This window comes from Empidonax traillii, unplaced genomic scaffold (assembly GCF_003031625.1).
Source record: "Empidonax traillii isolate 1590-97213 ecotype Southwest subspecies unplaced genomic scaffold, ASM303162v1 scaffold474:size1423191, whole genome shotgun sequence".
Lineage (NCBI taxonomy): Eukaryota > Metazoa > Chordata > Aves > Passeriformes > Tyrannidae > Empidonax > Empidonax traillii.
Genome location: NW_020955667.1, coordinates 759,183 through 779,707, shown reverse-complemented (window position 1 = coordinate 779,707; position 20,525 = coordinate 759,183). Strand labels below are relative to the sequence as shown.

General features: G+C 51.9%; 1 protein-coding gene across 1 annotated transcript in view; it reads right to left on the bottom strand.

Moving 5' to 3' along the window:
• Positions 1-5,840: 5,840 nt before the first annotated feature.
• Positions 5,841-20,525, bottom strand: part of LMX1A (LIM homeobox transcription factor 1 alpha) — a 41,744-nt gene continuing 27,059 nt past the window's right edge. Inside the window, exons 3-8 of the mRNA XM_027895892.1 lie at positions 11,838-12,070; positions 6,950-7,119; positions 6,720-6,797; positions 6,539-6,608; positions 6,240-6,410; positions 5,841-6,027 (exon numbers count right to left, since the gene is read on the bottom strand). Of these exons, the coding sequence (XP_027751693.1) occupies positions 5,867-6,027; positions 6,240-6,410; positions 6,539-6,608; positions 6,720-6,797; positions 6,950-7,119; positions 11,838-12,070 (883 nt within the window). The 3' untranslated portion in view covers positions 5,841-5,866. The remainder of the gene's footprint in view (positions 6,028-6,239; positions 6,411-6,538; positions 6,609-6,719; positions 6,798-6,949; positions 7,120-11,837; positions 12,071-20,525) is intronic.

Sequence of the window (20,525 nt, the reverse complement as noted above, 5' to 3'; positions counted from 1 at the left end):
TGTCCTGTAAGCACTGAGTCTTGCCTCAGCTTCCCATCATGTCTTCAGCTCTGACACCTCAGCCTTTGCTGAAGAGCATCCTGAAAAAGCAGTTTTTGCCCCGTGGGCTGAGGCTTCATGTTCCTTGGCCCCCAGGTCTTCTGCTGGGATGTCACCACTCCTTCCTCACCCCTCCACCTACTCCAGAAGGAGACAGAGCAGCCAACAGTCAGTTATAGCTTCTGGCAAGTTCCAGCTAATCCTTTTGGAAGAGTTTCACCAGTCTCCTCTTCCCAAACTCCTCAGGGGCTCTCTAGTTACTTCCCAAATACCTACACACACTCAGCTGCAGAGCCAAACCCTCCAACTCTGGGACACCAGTGTGAGGTTGTCAGGACAACATAACCAGCCACCCAAGGCACAGGTGTTACGCTGCATCTCTAGTTCCATGACCTCATGCTGTATTTTCCATACAGCCCCTGCCTCGCTGAGCAAATGGGTGGTTGCTCACTGTTTCCCATCTCCTCCTCACTCTCTCATGCACAGCCTCAGGGCTCTCTGTGCTTGCATGTTATTTTGAGTTTGTGTTGAGCACAGACTTGTTTCCTCACAGATGCTCTTGGGAATGGGTAGAAAAGCCTAAGGCTTCGTGGCCTTCCCTCCCTTCACAGCCCCTCCTCTCCAAAGATGATATTATTGCATCTGTACTGCAAGAAACAGAGAGGAGAGCCAGAGCTGCTGGGGGCCAGCCAGTTTCAGAGCACGGACCTGAGGTGCCAAAGCTCAGCTCATCAGAACACTAATCCCGCCGGGGTTTTCTCTGATTCCTAAATAAGATTGGTCAGGAGCAGGTCATCAGCTCTTCACCCCTTTTAAAGCCACTAAACTGATAGGACCGTGAACCCCAGTGCCTGCTGGGGTTCACTACCAGCTCCCCATCTCTGTGCCACAGGGCCAGCCTGCCACCTGCCAGGGGATTTACTCTGCCCCAAGACCATGATTCAACCCACCAAGCATCCCTCTGAATGAGCCCCCTGTTCTCAGGGTCATCACAGGAGAAATCTGATCTCCCCTCTGAAGCAGCAGCTCAGAGGGCCCGAGGCGGTGGGAATCTGCTGTTCTTCACCGAAAGTGGTGCCGGTATTTGATCATTTGGAGTGTTTTGACATGGTCTGCAGTTGGATACGCTCGTCCTCAGCCTGTGAACTTATACATGTCAATCAGGCAAGCACATGTCAGCCTCCACATCAGTGTCTAGGAGGTCTACAGCTGACAAGATAACCTTTTCATGACCAACACGTTGCTACTTCAAGGAATGGAGACAAGAATTCGGTCTGATCCCTAACAAGATAGGAGGCTATTACGCACCTTTTAACACCTGCAGAGCTTCTAACCCTTTTCTTGCCATTCCATTGTAAGTCTTCATCACTTTATAAAGAGGTTTTGGGTTGTGTTTTTTGTTTTGTTTGGCTTTTTTTTTTTTAAGGAACTTTCCATGCAGATGACCAGCAGTGGAAGACTTAGCAAATGCAAGTCACAGATTTGGACAGCTGGTGTTACCTGGGATCTTGCTCACAGACCCACCATAAAGCCAAGACACTCATCCTCAGTGGTTTGAGCCCTATCATTTATCACAAGACAAGCGTTTTCTAATGATGGGTGACATTTAGCGCCCAGAAAAGCATCAGTGTAGGTATCAAACATCTGGAAAATTATTTCACTCTGGGACAAAGTGACAGGAGCAGCCAAAGCTTTGGCATTTTCCCACCAAAAAAAAAAAACCCACGCAGGATTTGTCACCTCTCATGTTCAGTTCCTGCCTGTGGCTTCCTTGGGATGCCCTCTCCACCTCCTGTGTGCAGAAAGATGACCCACTGATGTGGGCACAGGAGAAACTCTCCTGCAGGTTCTCCTCACATAGGAGGGCCAGCCCACATCCCACCAGAAAGCAGCCCCCAAACACCCCAATCAGCAGATGGGGAGATGGCCATGACCAGAGGGTCACACATGGGTCTCCTCACTGGCTGGCCCAGGACCTTTGCTAGGTTTGGGGATTCCTCATGCCCACACCGCAGCTGGCAGGAGCCAGCACAGCTCTGCTGATTTCAGCTACATGCTGAGCCAGGCCATTCGAAGCAAGACAAGGATCCAACCCTTCATCTGGACGTGGTTTTCCTAGACAGCAAGGTCACATCCTTCCAGGAAGGTCACTTGCTCCGGCTCCTATGTTCTGTACACTACAAGTCTCCAACAAATACCTAAAAATACCATCAAGATTCAAATGCCCAGATGCAAACCCAGTCAGCATTGCCAATACCATTTTGATTTTCACTCCAGACTGCATCTGCCACAAGCTCCTGTACAGTCCATTCACAAAGAGCAAGTTAATTAACATAATATCACTCAGAGCTGGCTGCCTATCAGTATCATCTAATCAGTGTCCTCAACTGACAACTAATCTCTGACTTGATCTTTCCTTGGCCACCGAGCAGAGCCTGAACAGAAGGAGCTTTGTTTTGAGTTACTGGAGACACAAAGGTCAGCTCCCAACCCATTCCTGGCATTGCCCTTGCCTTGAAGAGCAAGGTAGAACCTGTTTTCATGTCAGACCTTGTTCTTTTCTTCCTGGCTTTGACAAGAAGGTATCATTTGTCCTAGGGAGTCACTCCTCGGGCTGGGAGTGGGCTCAGACATGGAGCAGAGTATGGTAAAGCAGCACCATGAAAGGACATCCCGGGGGGGGCAAACCAAGGGACACCTGACAACCCACACTGCCTGACAAAAGTCATCTGCCATGCAGTGACTCCACCACCTGCAGAAGATAAGGCCCAGCCAGTTTTGCTTTGGCAGGATCCATCCACACCCTGAAATAAGGCACAAGAGAATATGAAATCCAGATGACATGAGGACCCACATCTGCTACTGCATGGCACAGTTGTAAACTGGGCTCATGTTGGGGCTGTGTCAAGCACATAAGTCAACTTCCAAAAAGAGAACAGGTTTAAAAACATGAATTCTGCTGACTTTACTACTTAAGGATCTGCCCTCATCCACAATACCGATCCTTTCCCAGAATTATATACTATATATAATAATTTTATACATATACACTTACCTTGAGAAACTGCTATTATAGCATGTTATCATTTTCACAAGATTTTAAAAGCAGGCAACCAGTCCGTAAGACATGCTTTTTATAGGGGTTTTAATTTGGGGGAAGCAATTTAGTAAGTGTAAATTGGTAGTTAGGGTGATGGAAAGCCAGACTGATGTACTTGAACATTTTTCAAACAGGAGATAGCTGTGGGTGGGGAAGACACACCTTTTATCTTTAAAAGATTAAAAAAAAACCCCAAAAAAACAAAAAACAACAAACCAACCCACACAGACTTAAACATCATGTTTTAAGAAATATTCAAGTGAGGAGAATTTTTAAGGCAATTTTAACTTCTACTTTTATATTGCAGGCCTGGGTGGTGTTTACTCAGCCATTGCCTACAGCTGTATCCCTGCACTCCACCTCTCCCAGATCTGCCCCCTTTCTTACACACCTGCTGTGTGTAAGCACATCTCCACCTCCAGACCCTGGTGACTATGAGCCTCATCCCAGCCCAGATCCCCTCTGCTCCCATGGCACCAGCCAAGTATTTCTCTAATACCACCAAGCCCAATAACAGATAAAACTCAAGCCATAATTTCCCCAACCTGTCCACCACAAGTCCAACCTTTTTTCCTGCTGCTGTCCTGAAATAGAGCAAAACCCCAAATCAACCCAGGATATCCAGGCTGCTCCTAGGCTGCTCTTTATTTTACAGCTTGTAAAATAAAAATCACAAGATTCCTTCATACAGTCACACCATTTTGGAATGTTTTTTTTTTCCTGCATGTTGGACTTAGGAAACATTTTATAGCACGAGAGCAGCAGAACAGTGACTGATGAAGGGCAGTAAGGAAAACACCTTGTTTTGAACACCTCAGAAAGTGAGCTATGAATCCCCATCCCCCTTTGGTGGCACCAGCACAGATTTATGTAACCTCTCCATGTCGGGGAGCTGTGATGAGAGCAACTCATATTGGGAAACACCCACTCATACCTTTCAGGCAGTCCTACCATGGCGTTGCTCACAGTCCTGCCATGAAGGGCTGGGATTCATAGTGATTCTTCACCCACCAGGTGAAGGGGACACACCACACAAGAAAAGACCAGGCTTTTTTTGGTTTGTTTGTTTTTAACCAGAGATTTTTTTTTTTTTTTTGTCTTTTTAATTTCAACTCGGTACGTGATTTCTGACAGTGTGTCAGCATCTCCCGCCGGGTCAGCCATCTCCAGACCCCGCTACATTCAGTGTCAGATCGTACAGTGGCGATGAGCCAGTGTTTTGAGCCTCACAGTCACTTGCATGTCTTTACGGGTTGTCACTTTACAATCGTTTGTGAACAGCAGCACAAAAGGACACAACGCATGAAAACGAGAGTGGGGGTGAGGTGAGGGCCAGATGAAGGCTCGACCCTAAGGAGAACTTTCCCCAGGTTCCCACAGCTCCAGCAGGGGATGAACCTGAGCTCAGGGTGGGAAAGGCAGGGCTCTCCTTCCTTTCTCCTTCGCCCGAGGGGTGGTGACACGGGCTGTGGTGTTTTCCAGCGCCAGGACAGCAGCTCACACTGGTCTAGCACCCATATTTGAGAGCACGGGATGGGGTTGCTGGTGGACGCAGGCTGGGCCCCGCTGTGGGAAGGGGGAGGCGATGTAGAGAAGGACGGCTGAGCCCCGATGGGCTGGGATGTCCACCAGCTCCAGCAGCGTTGTCCACCCCACACTGGCGTCCCGGGCACGTCCAGAAGTGGAGACAGGACCTGGCCACCACGTTGTCCCCATCAATCTGCTGGCGAAAGAGCAGGTTTCTGGAGGCAGCTCTGCTTTGTGTTTTAACTGCACCTCAAAACCAGTGGGGCAGCCTGAGAACACCGGAAATAACCAACCCCAGAACCCAAACCTATCTCCTGAAACGAACCGATGTTCCTTCCCTGCCACTGGGCTTTTGCAACCTAAACATAACGTTTATAAAAAGTAAATTATTTCCTCTTATAACTTAAGTGCACTGAGTCTTTCCTTAAATATGGTTCACGCTGAAAATAAAGTTACTTTTGCTGTACAGTAAATTTCTGATAGACTTAGAAATAAACTTTGTTGATACAATCTGGCAGGTGTGGCCGTGTAGTACAACACTCACAGCCACACGGCTCTGCACGCACACACGTGCGTGCCCACATACACACACACACACACACACACACACACATACACACACAGCCCCTTCCTCAGGGACAATGTTAGGGGTTTCTAGCTTTCTATATTCACATGGGAACATCTATCTTAAAAGTCCCTACGTTTAAGCAGCGAGCGCTCAAACTGGTTGAGGAAACATAGGGGGAAAAAATAAACCCAACCCTGCAGCAACATTTTCCCTCATGTTTCCTCAAAGCATTGTCAGCTTTTCAAATTTCAAAGCCCAGCTGATCCTGCAGGCTCTCTCCATGAAGATCAGCAGTTTGCTCTTTCCGAAGGTGGTATGGAGGGGATACGGCACTGGGATGCTCCCATGGGACACTCCCCCTCCCCCTGCCAAATTTGTTTCCCCACTTGAAATTTGAAAATCCACCAGCCAGCTGCAAAAACCACTCCTGCCCCTAATCCTAGGCTCCTAAGAGAAACATGAAACTATGCAACCCATAACTTAACTCGCTCCTTGGGAATCCCAAGCTACAACATATTTGACAACATCCCAGCAGTGTTGCTTCTCCCTCCCTCCCAACCCCGAGGGCTCTGCAGCCCCTCCTGGGGCAGCGCAGTGGCAGCAACTGCCCCATGCCGGGGACCACGCTGCACTCAGGAAGTGAAGTAGGAGTTCTGCATGGAGTAGAGGTGGTCGATGGGGTTTCCCACTCGTGCCTGGAGCGGCCCCGCGTCCGCCGTGGCGAGGAAGCAGTCACCCAGGTTGCTCAGTGAGGTATCATCGCTATCCAAGTCGTGGAAGAGGGGCTCGGCACCTTGGAAAGCAGGGAAGGAGCAGAAGGGCTTGAGAGCCTGCTTTCTCCTCCAGCACCTTAACAGTGCCTGGTACCCCCAGCTTCTGTAGCATAAGGTATTTTTAGGGGTGAGGGGATCACCAGAAATCGCTGCATCCCCCCACACATGCCCCCATCACAGCTCAGCATCTCTCTGTGGCAGAGAAGGCAAAAGGCAAATCCTCGAGCCCTACCGTAGGGATGCATGTGGTCTCCAGGCATTTGTGGTGGGGTGAGCCCTTGCCGGAAAGGGTCGGAGCCGTAGACGCCTTGTTCCATGCCCAGCAGCTGCTGGGGCGGGGGCAGAGCGGTGTAAGGGTTCAGCATCCCCTCCAGCCCTGTGCTGCCGCCGCCGTTTGTCTGGCCTGGAAGATAAGATCAAGGCATGAGCACGGTCAGGCTGCCGCTTTTTGGGTGTCCCAACAACACTGGGAAGCCTGGAGATGGCTGGGAAACAGGGAGACCCCAAGCGTGGGGAGAGCTTGGGGGGTACCTGAGCTCAGGCGCTGCGTGTTTTGCTGATCCTGCTGCTGCTGCTGCTGCCTCCTGGCGAGCTTCTTCATCTGGGCAGGGAGAAGGGGGGAAAAAAGGGAATGAAATCATCCCCTGGCCAAAGCCAGGAGGGAGGTAGCCCCAGCAACAGCCACTGCTGGGGGGTTACCCCTTGTACCCACCTTTGCTCGCTGGTTCTGGAACCAGACCTGCACCACCCGGACGCTCAGCCCTGTCTCCGCTGCCAGCGTCTCCCGCACCTGGGAGAGAAGAATGACAGCGGTGCCTCAGCCCACTCAGCTTTTCAGGGGGACTTTAGGAGAGGACAGAGCACTCAGGACAAGTCCTTGCCCAACATCCAGGACATCCATGAGGGCTGGAGGCGGCTGGGCACGGGCCCTTCTCCCCATACCTTCCTGCAGGGCTTAGAGGAGACCTCAAATGACGCCTTGAACGCCCTCCGCTGCTGCGTGGTCAGGATTGTCCGGGGCCGCTTGGGCCGTTTGTGATCCTTCCCATCCTCTGTGCCCTTCCCCGAGGCTTGGCCCAGTTTGCAGATGCTGTCCTCATCGTCACTTTTGCCTAAAGAGGGGAGGGGGGAAAAAAGCAGGTCCTTTACAGGCAATGGGCCACACATACGATTTCCAGCGTGTCCAAAATAATCTGGGAGATTTGAAACAAGCTGGTGTTGGTGGGGATCTTCCTGTGAATGTGTACGAGAAGCTGAGGTTTGGGACTGGCTTCCCCATGGCAGCTCAGAGAGGGGAGAGCTGCTGTCACTTGTAGTCTGTGGTTGCTCTGCCAGCAGATGGGCTTGCGGGTTCTTCTCTTCCCCAACAGTCTGAGGAGCTGCAATGTGAAACCCTGGGACAGCTGATTTTTCCTTCATCAGACCCAAATCCCTGACTGCTCCTCAGGAATTTCCAGCCGGGTCACAGCTGGGGACATATCTGGACACAGACATGCAGGTCACATCCACGTGAGGGGACAGCAGACATCGAGGACTGCCCCTGGGGTTGTCCTCCAGCCCAGCTGGTGACAGACATTGGGTCCCACAGCCTGGGCAGCCCAGGCTGGGGACGTCAGGGTGCTGGGTGAGCAGACATGCTCAGAGGGGGCAACATGTTAGACAAGATACTCTCACAAACCCCTCCTGCTTTGCTCTACCATGGAGGACAACTCCATTTAGAGCACAGACCTTTAACCACACTTGTAAAGGATGCCTTCTGGCCTGTATTTCCCCCTTTTTGTGGAGTTTTAAATCTCCTTAGACAGAAGCCCAGGGTCCTTCAGGCTTCACCCCTCAGGTACTCACTGTGACGTGCTGCTCCACTGCATTCCCAGGCACTGAGCATTCCCTGCTGCTCTCCACCGCTCAGGCCCACGGAGCCTTCAAGAAAGATCTGCTCCAGGAAAGTGGGCAGCCCTGCCCTGCCTCTTCCCAGCCCTCCTCGTTTACTGCATCACCACTGTGCTGATGACCTCGCTTGTTCAGCTGGTGTGGCAGGGGTGTAACACAAGTTTGATAGCACAGGTCCTTTCCTCTCACTAGCTATAAATCACTTTAGAGCCTTTTCCAGAAAGTTCCTGTACTATTCGTTTGGGAATTGATAATGGAGACGAGGTGCTGGTTTGAGATACAGGTGGCAAGGCTGTGCTTGTCCCAAGTCCATCCCAGGGCTGCCGTGGCTCTGGGAATGCATTCGGGAATGTGAGCCTGGCTCAGAGTAATTCATGGTGAAAACAGGCCAGGTCAAACCCCATGGCAAGAGATAATTATGGATCATACATCAGGAGAGGGTAAATCCAACGGTAGCCCAGTTGAAAATGGGGAAAGACGGGAGAACATATCCAGGGTGAAGGGTCGCAACTACCTCAGTGGAGCAGCAAGGATGCTCTCAGGTATCAGTTACCTCTTCCCTCTACACCAGTGGGCTCTCTCCTGGGCTCACCAGCCAATACAGAGACCTTCCCTGTGGCGAGGGCCAGGAGGGATGGAACGGACATGCTGGCAGTCCCCAGACAGATGGGACCTGGGTGCTGGCCCTTGCAAACCAGGGCCTTGCTGCTGCTCAAGCTCCCTGCTCACTCATGACACATCCATGGCATGCCCACAGCAACAGGAAAGACAAGCTTCTGTTTTCTTGCATGTCCCAGCACAAAGGACGTGGCACTGCAGCAGGTCTGAGAGCCCCAGCACTGGAGAGGCCTAGGCTGTGGAGTCTCTGATGGCTAATGGGGCTGAGCAGCAGCTAATCTCTGTTCCACCGAGCTGCCTGCCCTCCTGAAACCCAAAGGGGTTTAATACCGACGGAAAGGTAGAGATTTTTACACATAATGTGAGGAGGAATGTCAACTGGCACTTGAACCCACTGGCACCCTAGCACGAGGCGAGCACCCCACTCCCCTCCAGTCTGAGAGGGGCAGAACCCAGCATGGCAAAGCCACAGGCTCACAGTGTCTATCAAGTCCATGATGCTCAAAACCCACTCCAAGGGGGAAAACACACTCAGAGCAGCCCCTCTGAGCCCTCCCCCCGCCAACACCTGCTCCCCAAATCCCTCCAAGTGTCAAAGGGAAAGAAGGAAAAGTGAAGCCGGATTTGGCGGGGTATTACTTTTAATTAACTCTCCCTTTCAAGCCTTTCCCCACTGAGGAGGGGGGAGAAATTAATGAGTGTCTGGGGCTGCCCCTGACGTCACCTGGGAAGGGGCCGGGGCGATGGATATTGTGCGGCGTGCCCTCGGTCCGACCCGCCGAGCCCACATCCCGCTGCCGGGGCCAGGACATTCCTCGCTCAGGAGGATTTAGGGAGAGGAGAAACGTTAGGACGCTTTTAATTGGAAAGCAGGGTCCTCTTTCAGAGGGGCTTGTTTACTCAGGCTGGGCGGCGGAGGCTCGGGGGAGGCAGTAATTGAAGCGAGGGTTTGGGAGATTACAGACAACATATGGCTCGCTTTTTATCTGCGCTTTCTCATAAAGTGGCCCTTGGTGCGCGGCAGCCGGGGGGGAGGGAGGGTGGGGGGCTTCAAAGCAGCGAGGGGGGGACAGGGAAGAGGCTGGACAAGCACATCGCTGCCGGTGAAGGGCATCTGGGAATGGGGCCAGAGTGGGGACACCCCTCTACATCCCCCAGCGTGGTAATGGGGTCCCCGGGGGAGGATGCAGCAGGAAAGGGAGAAGCCACACCACACTGACCATCCATGGGATGTGTACCTGGGCAGGCAGGGATGGTGGGGGGGCTGAGCTATGGGGCCTGTGGGGAGATGGGAAGGGTCGGGACCCCCCAGTCAGAGGCTGCCAGAGGACGTCAGGGGCTTCGGGTTGGGTTTCCGACCAGCTAAGGGGTTGCTGTGCCCTTTTGACTCCCACACTGGCCCTTCGCATCCCTCAGGGCTCAGCTGGAGTTTCTACTGAAATAAGTATTTCCCTTGGGGGTTTTTGCTAAGTCAAAGCTCTTGGTTTGGCTGGAGCCCCTGGCAGCAGGGCTGGACCACAGGCCGATGAGTCGCTGGGGAGGAACAGCTCCCCAACCTTTCCCAAACTGCCCTTTTCCCCCACTAGGAACAAACCCAAACCATTGTGGCCAATTTACTTACTCTGGTGCATGACATCTCCTCATTGGTTCCTATTTTAACTGAAAGAGTTTGCACATCCCAGAGGAAAAAATAATAATTCTTCAATCAGTTAAGGACTTTCCCAGGGATAAGCATGCTGGATCCTCCCGCACTCCTGCCCATCCAGCTCCTCCAGCACTGCACCATCACTCACCAGCTTTCCCCAGCCAACTCCTCCCATGGCCTCGCTCTGTTTTTTAAATATCATCACCGTTACTTGGCGGGAGGATTCTTTTTCTCCCGAGCAAGTGAGTTGCAGGGCTCGGACAGAACCCACACAGGCAGTGCTGCAAGGCAGCCAGGCTCTCACTGCAGAGGAGCACAATATTAAAGAGAAATATGGGCTTTGGGCAATTTTTGCTCCAGATCTACCAAAACCATCCCTGTCCCTTCACACATCATCTCCCAGCTACAGCATTGCAGTGCCTGGCAGAGAGCACCAGGCTTTGTCATGTCCATGCTTCGCACCTTAACACCACACTCCTAATCTTGATTTCTGCTTTTTAAATTCCAGTGGTTTGCTTTAGCAGGGAAAAGACAGCCCCCTGCCAGTTGCTGGCAGCCCTTTACAGAGCATGGCATTTTAAAGGTAAATCCTTCCCTCTGCAAAGCAGATTTCCCCCCAGTGAGGGTTTTTAAGAGGAGCTGAGAGAACCAGGCATGGGGCTTACCACTCTTGTGAGGAGCAGTGCTCTGTGGGGACAGCGTTAACACGAGCATATCTGCTAGCAGATCATTTCCACCCCCCTGGTCCCCAGTGCTGGGCTTTCTTACTAAATTTGTCTTCCTGGGAAACATTTGGATTTGATTTGCACTGACTGTGGATACATATTTTAATGCTGATCTGATGCTCTGGGCAACCTAAGCCGGCTGTGTCACCTTGGCTGGAGCAGGATATCAGCCCCCTGCCCACCTCCAGCTGTGGTGCCACCTCTCCTGCAGTCCCCTTTGGCTCTGCAGTGTTCCCACAGGGTCACCATGCCGGCTCAGCAGGCTGGTTCTAGCCAGCAACTGCCTGGGAAGCTGCTGGGGGCACAAGATTTGCAGTTTCCCTGCTGCCAGCTTACATTTTAGCTCCTTGACTCAGTTTCCCCTGGTTATTAAAAAGGGTGAGTACAGCAGAAGCAGCTCACTTCTTTCACTCGGCCTTTCCACAGTCCCAGGCAAGGGCAGTGAGGCACAGGGGAGGGATACAGATTGAGCCCAAGGTAATCAGTGGAACGCTTGGAACTGTGATTTTTTTTTTAGGAAGAAATCTCTCATTTAGAGTGTATTTTACCAGGGGCAGCTCTTCCATTTCCCCAGGTGAGGAGGTGTGACAGGGCATTTCAACCAGCATGACTCTCCCTCCCACAACCAGGGAGGCTGTCCACCACTCAGGATGGGATGCTGGTGCCCTGCACAGGCCAGGATCCCAAACTCTCACAGAAATGGGCCTAATGAGATGGGATGGTCCACAGAGCATCCTCTATCCATGCAGCCCTTCCACTGCTCAAGCCCTTGCCTCTGAGGTGGGAGAGACTGGCTGGAGGATCCAACAGTGCTTACAGAGGCTTTCCCTTCAGACAGAAAGGCCGAAGATCCAGGCAGCGAGCCCAAACCTCACCTCCAGACCCCACCGTGCTCACGGGGGCCTCGGAGTGGGACCAGCCAGGGAGACGCCGGGCGCGGGCGGCCCCTTACCAGAATCTGACAGAGCCGGGCTCACCAAGCTCAGCAGCTCCCGCTCCTTCTCGTAGTCGCCCTTACAGAGGAGCTGCCCCTCCTTCAGCACAAACTCGTCGCCCTTCTGCAGGCGCCGCTCGCAGACGCAGCAGCAGAAGCAGCGCAGGTGGTAGACGCTCTTCTGGGCGCGCATCACCAGCTCGCTGGGCGCGATGGCCTCCAGGCACCCGGCACACTTCACCGCAAACAGCCTGGGGGAGCAAGAGGAGATCCCACTGTCACACCCAGCTGCACATGGAGATGCTGGGGACAAAGGGAGGGGGCACCCATGGTGGGGAGATGGGCAGCGGCACAGGGTCGCGGTGACACCCCCTGGGTGTTTGGATTGCGTTGAGGGGCTGGGCACAATGGTGCTGACAGCCCGCAGTGACACAGAAACGTGCTGCGAGTGCTGCACACCTGCCCTGTGCCAGCAGGGGATGCTGCCTTTGGGTCAACTTCAGCAGTTTTGGCTGACCTGTTACCGGATGCTTACCACCAATGCAGTCAAGTGATGACAACCCAAACGTCCAGATGCCCAAGGTGAAAAACAAACAGGTGCCAAACCCAACAGCCCAACAGGTGGTAGCTCCCCCAGCTACCACCACCCCAGGACACAGGACACAACGGATCCACATGAGTTTTATCAAGCCAGCTCTATATGTCCACCTGCCTCCTCTAGCTCATGCCTAGACCTAAGGAGATGCTGGAGATGGCAATGGATACATTAGTGCCTCTCCACAAGCAGCCACAGGAAGCATCTGCTCTGTCAGTCACCCACAAACTACCCCATCCCTCTGGCATGGGTCACTGGAACAGCCCCCTTCCCGCTTGCAAACACATCAGGAATGTCTAATATATCATTAAAATCTCCATGGCAGCAAGTTTAGGGTTAAGGCCAGTGACAGACTGAAGACTTGATGTGTCAAAAGGAAAAGAAAAAGCTCAGCTTGTTCCTTGACATTGATGTGACAGCGTTTGAGGCATCCCTAATTAAACTGTTCCCAGGTTTCAACACACTGGCTTTAGACTTAAAAGCCAATAATAATAACAGCAGTAACACTTTAGATTGAAACAGAGCTTTTCTTTCTTCAGCTTTAAATGTCCTTACTGAGAATGATCAATGATTTACAGTTGGGGAAACCGAGGCAAGAAAAATGGAGGTGGCAGCATCAGTGTTGGACAGAGAGGATCTGGAGGCACCTGGAATTAACCCTGGGTTGGATATTTTAAGTGAATGGGATATTTTACCTAATAGAGATGTTTGAAGGTATCAAACCAGAACGTCTTTGCCACCCCCAGATGTCTGAGTTCTTAGCTTCGACCCCATAAAATAAAAAAATACTCTTTACCCAGTCTTGTTCAAAATATCTGTGGGAACTGGACATTTTTAGTCCCCTGTCTTGACAACTTTAGCCCAGAAAGAGAAGTCAAAAGTCAGCACACATCCTACAGAGGTTATCTCCGAGCATTGCCCGAGTCCCAGCCTGGGAGTGCCTCAGGGACCCACACAGGGAGTGCTGCATCCAGCCTTCCACTGGTCCCAGATTGCTCCCATTTCCACTGTCCCCATACCATGTGTCATCCCTGGGGGAGATGTTCAAGGGCTGGGCGCTGGCTAGGGAGGGGATGGGCAGTCCTGCAGCCACCAGTGAGCTTTCAATCCTTTCTCTTGCTTTAGCCGATACAAAAAGCACACAGGAAATGTGCCAAATCAGCCTCATCCCTACGAGAAGATGATCAGATGTAAGCAAAACCCTTGCAGGAAAACCATCAGAAAATAGGGATCATTCAAAGAGGTTTTTTTGATGAACAAAAGAGGGAGATGGAAGCAGAGCAAGGAACACGCAAGTCTTTGTGTCCCAGAGGTCCCAAGGCGAAGGCAACTGTAACACCAGAGATGCTGCAGGACTCTGAAGGCACCAGGGCAGACTGACACCCACCAGCAGTGCCCGACAGCTTTTCGGGCTGGGTGTCAGCACACGGGCTATGCCTGTTCCCTCCTAGATCTCCCCCAAACAGCGGTGCAGATACGTCGTGCATCATTCTCCTCGTGCCAACCAAATCCTGGGCACACTCAACAAATTGCAGCATGCCCAAAGAAGTGGAAAAGGGGTATTATAAAGCTCTTATAAAACACCACAGTCACCACAGAAAGTGAAAATCATCAAAGAAAAGGTGGAGGTTAGGGAGTTTATAATTTCAGATATTGCCATTAGTAGCTTTTATTTTTCTACATTCAGCTCTAATTTCCAAGGTTTACATACAACTGCCCATCTCTTAGATCTGTGTATTTTCAACATCCCTATGACTGCCCTGGGAGGAGAGGAATGTATATTCCCTTGAAAGCATCCTTTCCAAAAGGTCATTTTTTTCCTTCTTCCAGCTCCATAAAACACTGGCTTGTGTTAATATTTCTGTAGTCACTTCATCTTTAATTACGTCTCTTTTATGTCAAAGTGGAGGCGATTTGTATTTGTCTGGTAACACATTCTCATCCTATTTAAATTATGTTTAAGCCCTACCTGTTGGGATTACTAACTGTTCTCAGTAATAAAATATTGATAAGTTAATATATTACTGCTATCTAATCTTCATAAATTAATATGCCCCAAATTTGTTTCCAGGGCATTTATTAGAGAGCCACAAACCTTTGCCAATCAGGCACAGCAGCACCAGCCCAGTGATGGATGTTTCCAAGTCCAAAGCATATTGCAAAGCAGGAAGGTGTGAGTTTTAGCTAAATGACTGCCTAATACTAGATGCACAAAGCCATTTATTTCCCAACTGCTGAGTCCCCAACAGCTCTCACTGAGGGGTGCCAGTCAGACCAGGCGTCTTTCACTGCAGGACTTCCCCTTCCCTGGGCAGTGTGAGACGCAGAGAAATCCCCATAAAACCTCTTCCACAGCAGGAAACCATAAAGAGCTCCTTACAAACACACAATAAACTGAGACCTTAGGTGCTAAAATATCACAGACAGAAAAAGCACAGCCTACCACGGGTAGTAAAAGAGAGTAAGAGGGAGTACAGGGCCTTGCTGGTGTCCCAGGTCTCTAGAACCCTGGACAATACTAGCTAGCTACTCTACAGGGACTGGGAAACCACAGCATGCATGGATAACCCCCTGCACAGATAACCCCACAAATGGAAAACCCCACAAATGGATAACACCATGTGTAGAGACTTCCAATCAGTAACAACCCTGTACATAACTCCAGCATGGATAACCCCTACATGGATAACCCAGCTAAAATATTCTTGGTCAGCCTGAGATGGGGCTGAAGGAAAATTTTCTTCCAGCACTGGATCTAGCAATTAATTTAATGTTTTAACCTGAGCAAGACACACCAGCCTGCATCCAGAGGTTTTCCTTGATCTCTGGGATCTTTAGCTCTGTGTCCAGCTCCCTCCTGCTGCAAGCAGGCCACAGAGCAAATGCCACCTCTTCTCCCCTCTCTTTGTGCCTCACTGCATCTGTGGAGGGGACTTTGAGATTACATTTCCCTACAGGAGGCTGAACAAAAGAGAAAGAGGACAGGTTGTGCTGAGAGACTTCAGCTTTAAACCAAGGGCAAATTACTACCCTCTGAATTGCAACGGGAGCACCTTCACTTCTGCCATCCTTGGGGTGCTGCCAGCTTTAGTTTAGGTCCGTTTAGAAATGACAATCTGCTGTTTTGAAACAGAAAGGTGCTTTCAAGAAAATCTTGAAGCAAAATATTTGGGCATTTCCAAAAGTGCAACATTTCTGATGGTGTTACAGATATCCCCCCTTCCCCAAGACGAGGTCCACTTCTCCACACCATTCCTCTTCCTCAATAAAGCATCTCAGTCCTCTCCTTTGGGGTTTGCCGTCCACACAGCATCACTAGAAACCTAGAAATGTCGAGGTGTGGCCGAAGCCACCTCTGGGGCGGTGCCTCCCACGTCCCTTCCCAACGCGCCGATGGAGCGGGTGCGGTGCGGGCAGCCCCGGCTTCCCATCGGAGCCGCCACCCCCTCTTTCTCCCTTTATTTTGAGGTGACAGGCTGAAAGGAGCCGTGATTGACGGGCGCTTCCCGGCTGCTGTCTGTCTGCGTGCGCCGCATACAAACACAGCCCTGCGGAGCCTCCCCGGGGAGGGGCCGGCGGGTCAGGGACGCCGATATTAAATACTGATGGACAAACCTCGATCGCTGCGCCGAGGGTCGGCTCAGGCAGCGGGCAAGGTGAGGCAGCTCTGCGGGGAGGAGGGATGCCTTCCTCCCTGCCTGCACCAGCCTGCCCAGGGATGCGATGAGAGGCATAGGGGCAGCCCCTGTGGGACCCCACAGGCTCCCAATGGAATGGGCACTGTTGGCACCGGTCCCTACAAAGCAGCTGCCCTGCCTCACCTCCCTGCCGGACTGCCCACAGCAGATCCAGAGGGACGCTGGGCTTTCTAATACTTCTGTGCAGAGACCTGACCAACTCATCTCCTGCTCTCACCATGGCCCAGGAGGAGCCTGAGCAAATCCTGAACTTCAGGGCTCTGCAGGGAGTGAACACACCAGGTTGAGTTGCCTTGGCACTTGGTCATCTTCTCACTCACCGTCACTTGTTGGAAGGGGGGACAGCAGCACCAGGTTCTCAACAGGCTGGCAGTGGAAAAATGCCAGTCGCTGTCAACCCTACACCCATGGCCTGGGAAAGAGCCTCTGTCCTGCTGCTGCTGGGCTCATGTCACCCTGTCCCCGCTCTGGCCCCTGTGGGGCAAACATAGGAGGCAGAGGTAAATGGACTGTGGCCAAGCAGGAAAGGGGATGGATGCACCCCCACGTGTGGTGCCAGTGAGGGCATTCCCCAGCTGCAGCCACAGGGGACCACATGGACCCGTGGCCCTGGCAGGAGGGGTGCTGAGGCCTTGGGAGCAACCTGGAAAGGTTGCTGAGTCCACCTCAGTGCTACAGAGAGCAGGCTGGCACATCCTGGTGATTCAGAAGGCAACTCAGCACCAGTGATCTCGGGGATCTCCAGGGACCTGGGCTCCCAAGCTGAGGGAGGAAATCACCCACAGCCACCCTTGCTTCCCTTGCTGCACAACCAAAGCCCTCGGAGAACTCTCCAGTGGGACGGAGGAGGGATGTTTTCCCCGGGGCTCTTCTCCTGACCCTTCCCCGTCTCCCGGCTCCCTCCCCCCCACCCCGAGGCGGACAAGTGTTCGCTTTACTGCCTGGCAACGGGGCCGGGGCTAAGCTCGCTAAAATATGAGTGTTTTTTGGCTGGAGTACCAGAAGGCTGCAGTCCTACAGAGAGAAAAAAATTGAGCACTCCATGCCATGGCTCCAGAAAGGGGGAGAATTAGGTTTCACACCGAGCAGGCTGGACCATGGCATTCTTTAGTTAATGCTTAACAAACGCCCAAACAAAAGCGGCCAACTTTGCTGCATGTTTGTAAAATGTATTCTCAGCAGATTCGGGTTTATTGGAGAATTCACTCGCTTTGCAGCAAGTGGCATTTTCCTTTTTTTTTTTTTTCTCCTTTAATTTCCCTTCTCCTCCCTCCCCCCCAGCTCAAGCCCTTCTCATTCCTGCTGCCTGAATGCATCTTCCAACACTTTGAGGGGACATGGCAACCGGGCTGAAATGGGTTTATTTCATCCCAGGGGCTGATGTGAGCTCGCCTCCGTGGCCCCAGGTTGCAAGTTCTCCCCAGGGTCCAGAGAGCCACTGCTGACTACTGGGAACAGGGAGTCAAAAAAGTGAAGCCTTGGCCTCTTGGAAATTCACCCCTGAGCAGCTCGCTGGTGGCTGCCTACTCTGAGAGGCCAGGAAAGCAAGGCAGGCAGGTAAAGCCTGAGAGTCCTGCTTTTCACCTTTCTTCACCTAACCCAGCTCTCTTGTGGTCCAAACCCAGCGGTTCTGCCCCATCCAGCATCCTATTCTGCCGTGTATCCCAGTCCTGCACGCCTCCTTGGAGAGCCCATCATGGCAGAGGATGCCAATAAGCACAGCTTGCTTTTAAAGGCAGAGGCAATGTCAGGGATGGATGAGGTCTGGAGGAGGGGGACAGCCCCATCCAGGGACCCCTGAGGCTTTGAAGGGGTTAAACTGGGGGGTTCCATGCGTGGGTATTCTGCAGGAGCATCCCTAAACAAGCTCTAGCCCTCATGGAAGCACCTAAGCAGCCCCTCTGGAGCCTGGTGCCTTGGCAGAGGACACTGGTGATGAGGGACACACTGGGGAGGTGGTGGCAGAGAGGAAAGGAGGGCAGAAGAGGAGAGGGGGGTTTTAACCCTCCTCCTGCTACCCATGAACCATCCAAGTTTTCCCAGGAAAGGGCACCTTCATCCCTGCCTCCTGAACGAGGTCCAAAAGTGGTCACTTAACACCTCCCCGGGCCCTCCAGAGACCACGCTGTGACACAAGGGGCACTGCTAGAATGATAGGGTTAAGTAAACAGACAAACAAAGCCTTTCCAGCAAACTGCCACTGCCAAAATACACCAGCAACCCTCAAGCCTTCTCCACATTGAAGTAAAAGGTCGAGCAAGTACACAGCTTCGAAGGCTGCTTTGAGTTGCTCCATTTCTGATCAAGGACAAACTAGTAAGACTCACCAGCAAAGCCCTATAGCAGCTGATGGCTCCATGTCCCCTCCAGAAGCCTGACAAAAATCCTCTGCTGACTGCGGGAGCGGCCAGAAAGTGATCTCCTGGGCAAGGCCAGAAGAGCAAGACCAAAGTGCTGATTTTCCTCCCTGTTTCCCTAACGGCTGCTTCTTTCTGTGCCCGCCCCAATAACAGCTGGCCCCATCCCAACAACAATCAAGCACCTGGTTTTGGAGGCAAGAGGCTCACAGGTAGGAGGGGGAGAGGCACACACATCACCACATCCAAGCCCAAATGCCCTCCCAGTGAAGGCAACCCAAGGATCGATCCCATCCAGCCCCCAGCACAGCAGTTCTGCATCCAAGCGATGCATCTCCCACCAAGCTGAATTTTGAGCAGCCACCCCCCTCAGCCCCCCCCCCCCCGCCCCGTTGCCCCCAAGAAAACAGGATAATTGAAAAACCACAATATCACTAGTCAAATTTAATATTGAGAGTGAGTGAGCGGGAGCCAGAGGTCAGAATTAATTACACCCCACCATATTTCAGCACGCTGCCGCAGCTCCGTGTCCTTTCCTTGGGGAGCAGTGCTTCCACAGAGAGGTCGACAGACATTATTAGAAAGGACTGATTTAAACGTACCCCCAGGAGCTTTTCAGCTTGTCTCTTCAGAGCCTTTGTTTGTACTGAGATTAATGGAGAGGCAAATGATGGAAAAGCAAAGTCACCAGGAGCAAGAGGATGTGCCATTGCTGCCGCCACCACCCCGATTTGGCTGGCTTTGTCAGCAGGGCAGGAAAAACTAGGGGAGAAGGAAATGCTGTTCATGTAGTTAATTTTGTGGATAAAAATGTGATCATCTTGAAAACTAATTTTTTTGGTTTTCTAAGAAATAGATATCCTGGCTAAAACCTCCTGAGGGCTGGTTTTCCTACCCCCTTGGGGATTTTACACACAAGCTGTTTTTTTGACATTTCCCACCACCGTGGGGGAAGCAGCTATTTTCATTCTGCTCCAGCTTAAGGTACCTTCTCTTGCAAGTCATTATATTTGTTTCTGATATTTTTTAAACTTCTGCAATGGAAAATTAGTATGGACACAAAACAAAATTAAACCTTTCTATTTTCTGTTCTTATTTTCAAAAGGAGTGCTACGAAAAAAAAGGGAAAGGGAAAAGGAAAGGAAAAGGAAAAAGTGTTCAGATCAAAAGAAAAATCTCCTTCCTTTGGCACAGCCAGCACTTGACTGGCCCTAGCCCTGAGCAACCTGATCCAGTATCCAAGTCAGCCCTATGACAAGCAGAGGAAGGACTGGGGACTTCCAGTCCCTTCCAGCCCTGTCTCCCCCGTGACACCATAAATTCACCTCCACCTTGTACCAACAGCTTCAAAAAGGGAGCAGGCAAATCCAGGGGACTGAGTTCAACACCAGCTGGTTCCACAAGTCCAACCTCACCCTTAGGACCCCCTCCTATCCCTACTGCTTGGGGTAACAATCCCCTCCTTTTGGGGGGATTTCCCAGAGCATCACCATCAAGAGTAGTGCGGGTGGACACGCACCGGGTCCAGCAGTGCCACCGGCACTGGGGCTCCCAGCTGCTCTCAAGTCTCCTAGGCTACAATCGGGGCTTGTGTTTTCCTTTATTAAACAGAAAACCCATGTTCCCCCACAAGGACTCTCTGAGCTCTCAGGGATGGGGCTGCAGGAGCTGCCGTTTCCCAGGCGTTTAAAATTCACGGGGTGTTCGTGCCGATGTGCCAACGCAGCGAATTCTCATTAGGAGGTGGCCAATATCCTGTCGAGCTTCCCGGCGCTCCAGCGGCTATAAAAACCGCTCGGCTGTATAAAAGCTAAACAGAGTAAACTAAGTCGGACACAGAGACCAGCTGCTTCAGACCAGCTCGGCAAACAGAGATCCGCGGGAGCGCACCGGGCGCTGCCGGCAGGGAGATATCGTTCTCCCGGCTGGGTTATTTCTTGCCTTATCTTTTATTTCCCTGCGCTCCAGCTCACCCTCAAGCGGGGTTTTGCATAAATATCATCTGCGTGTGTTGTCAGGTTGTTGGGATGGGGTTGAGGCTTTTTTTTTTTTTTTT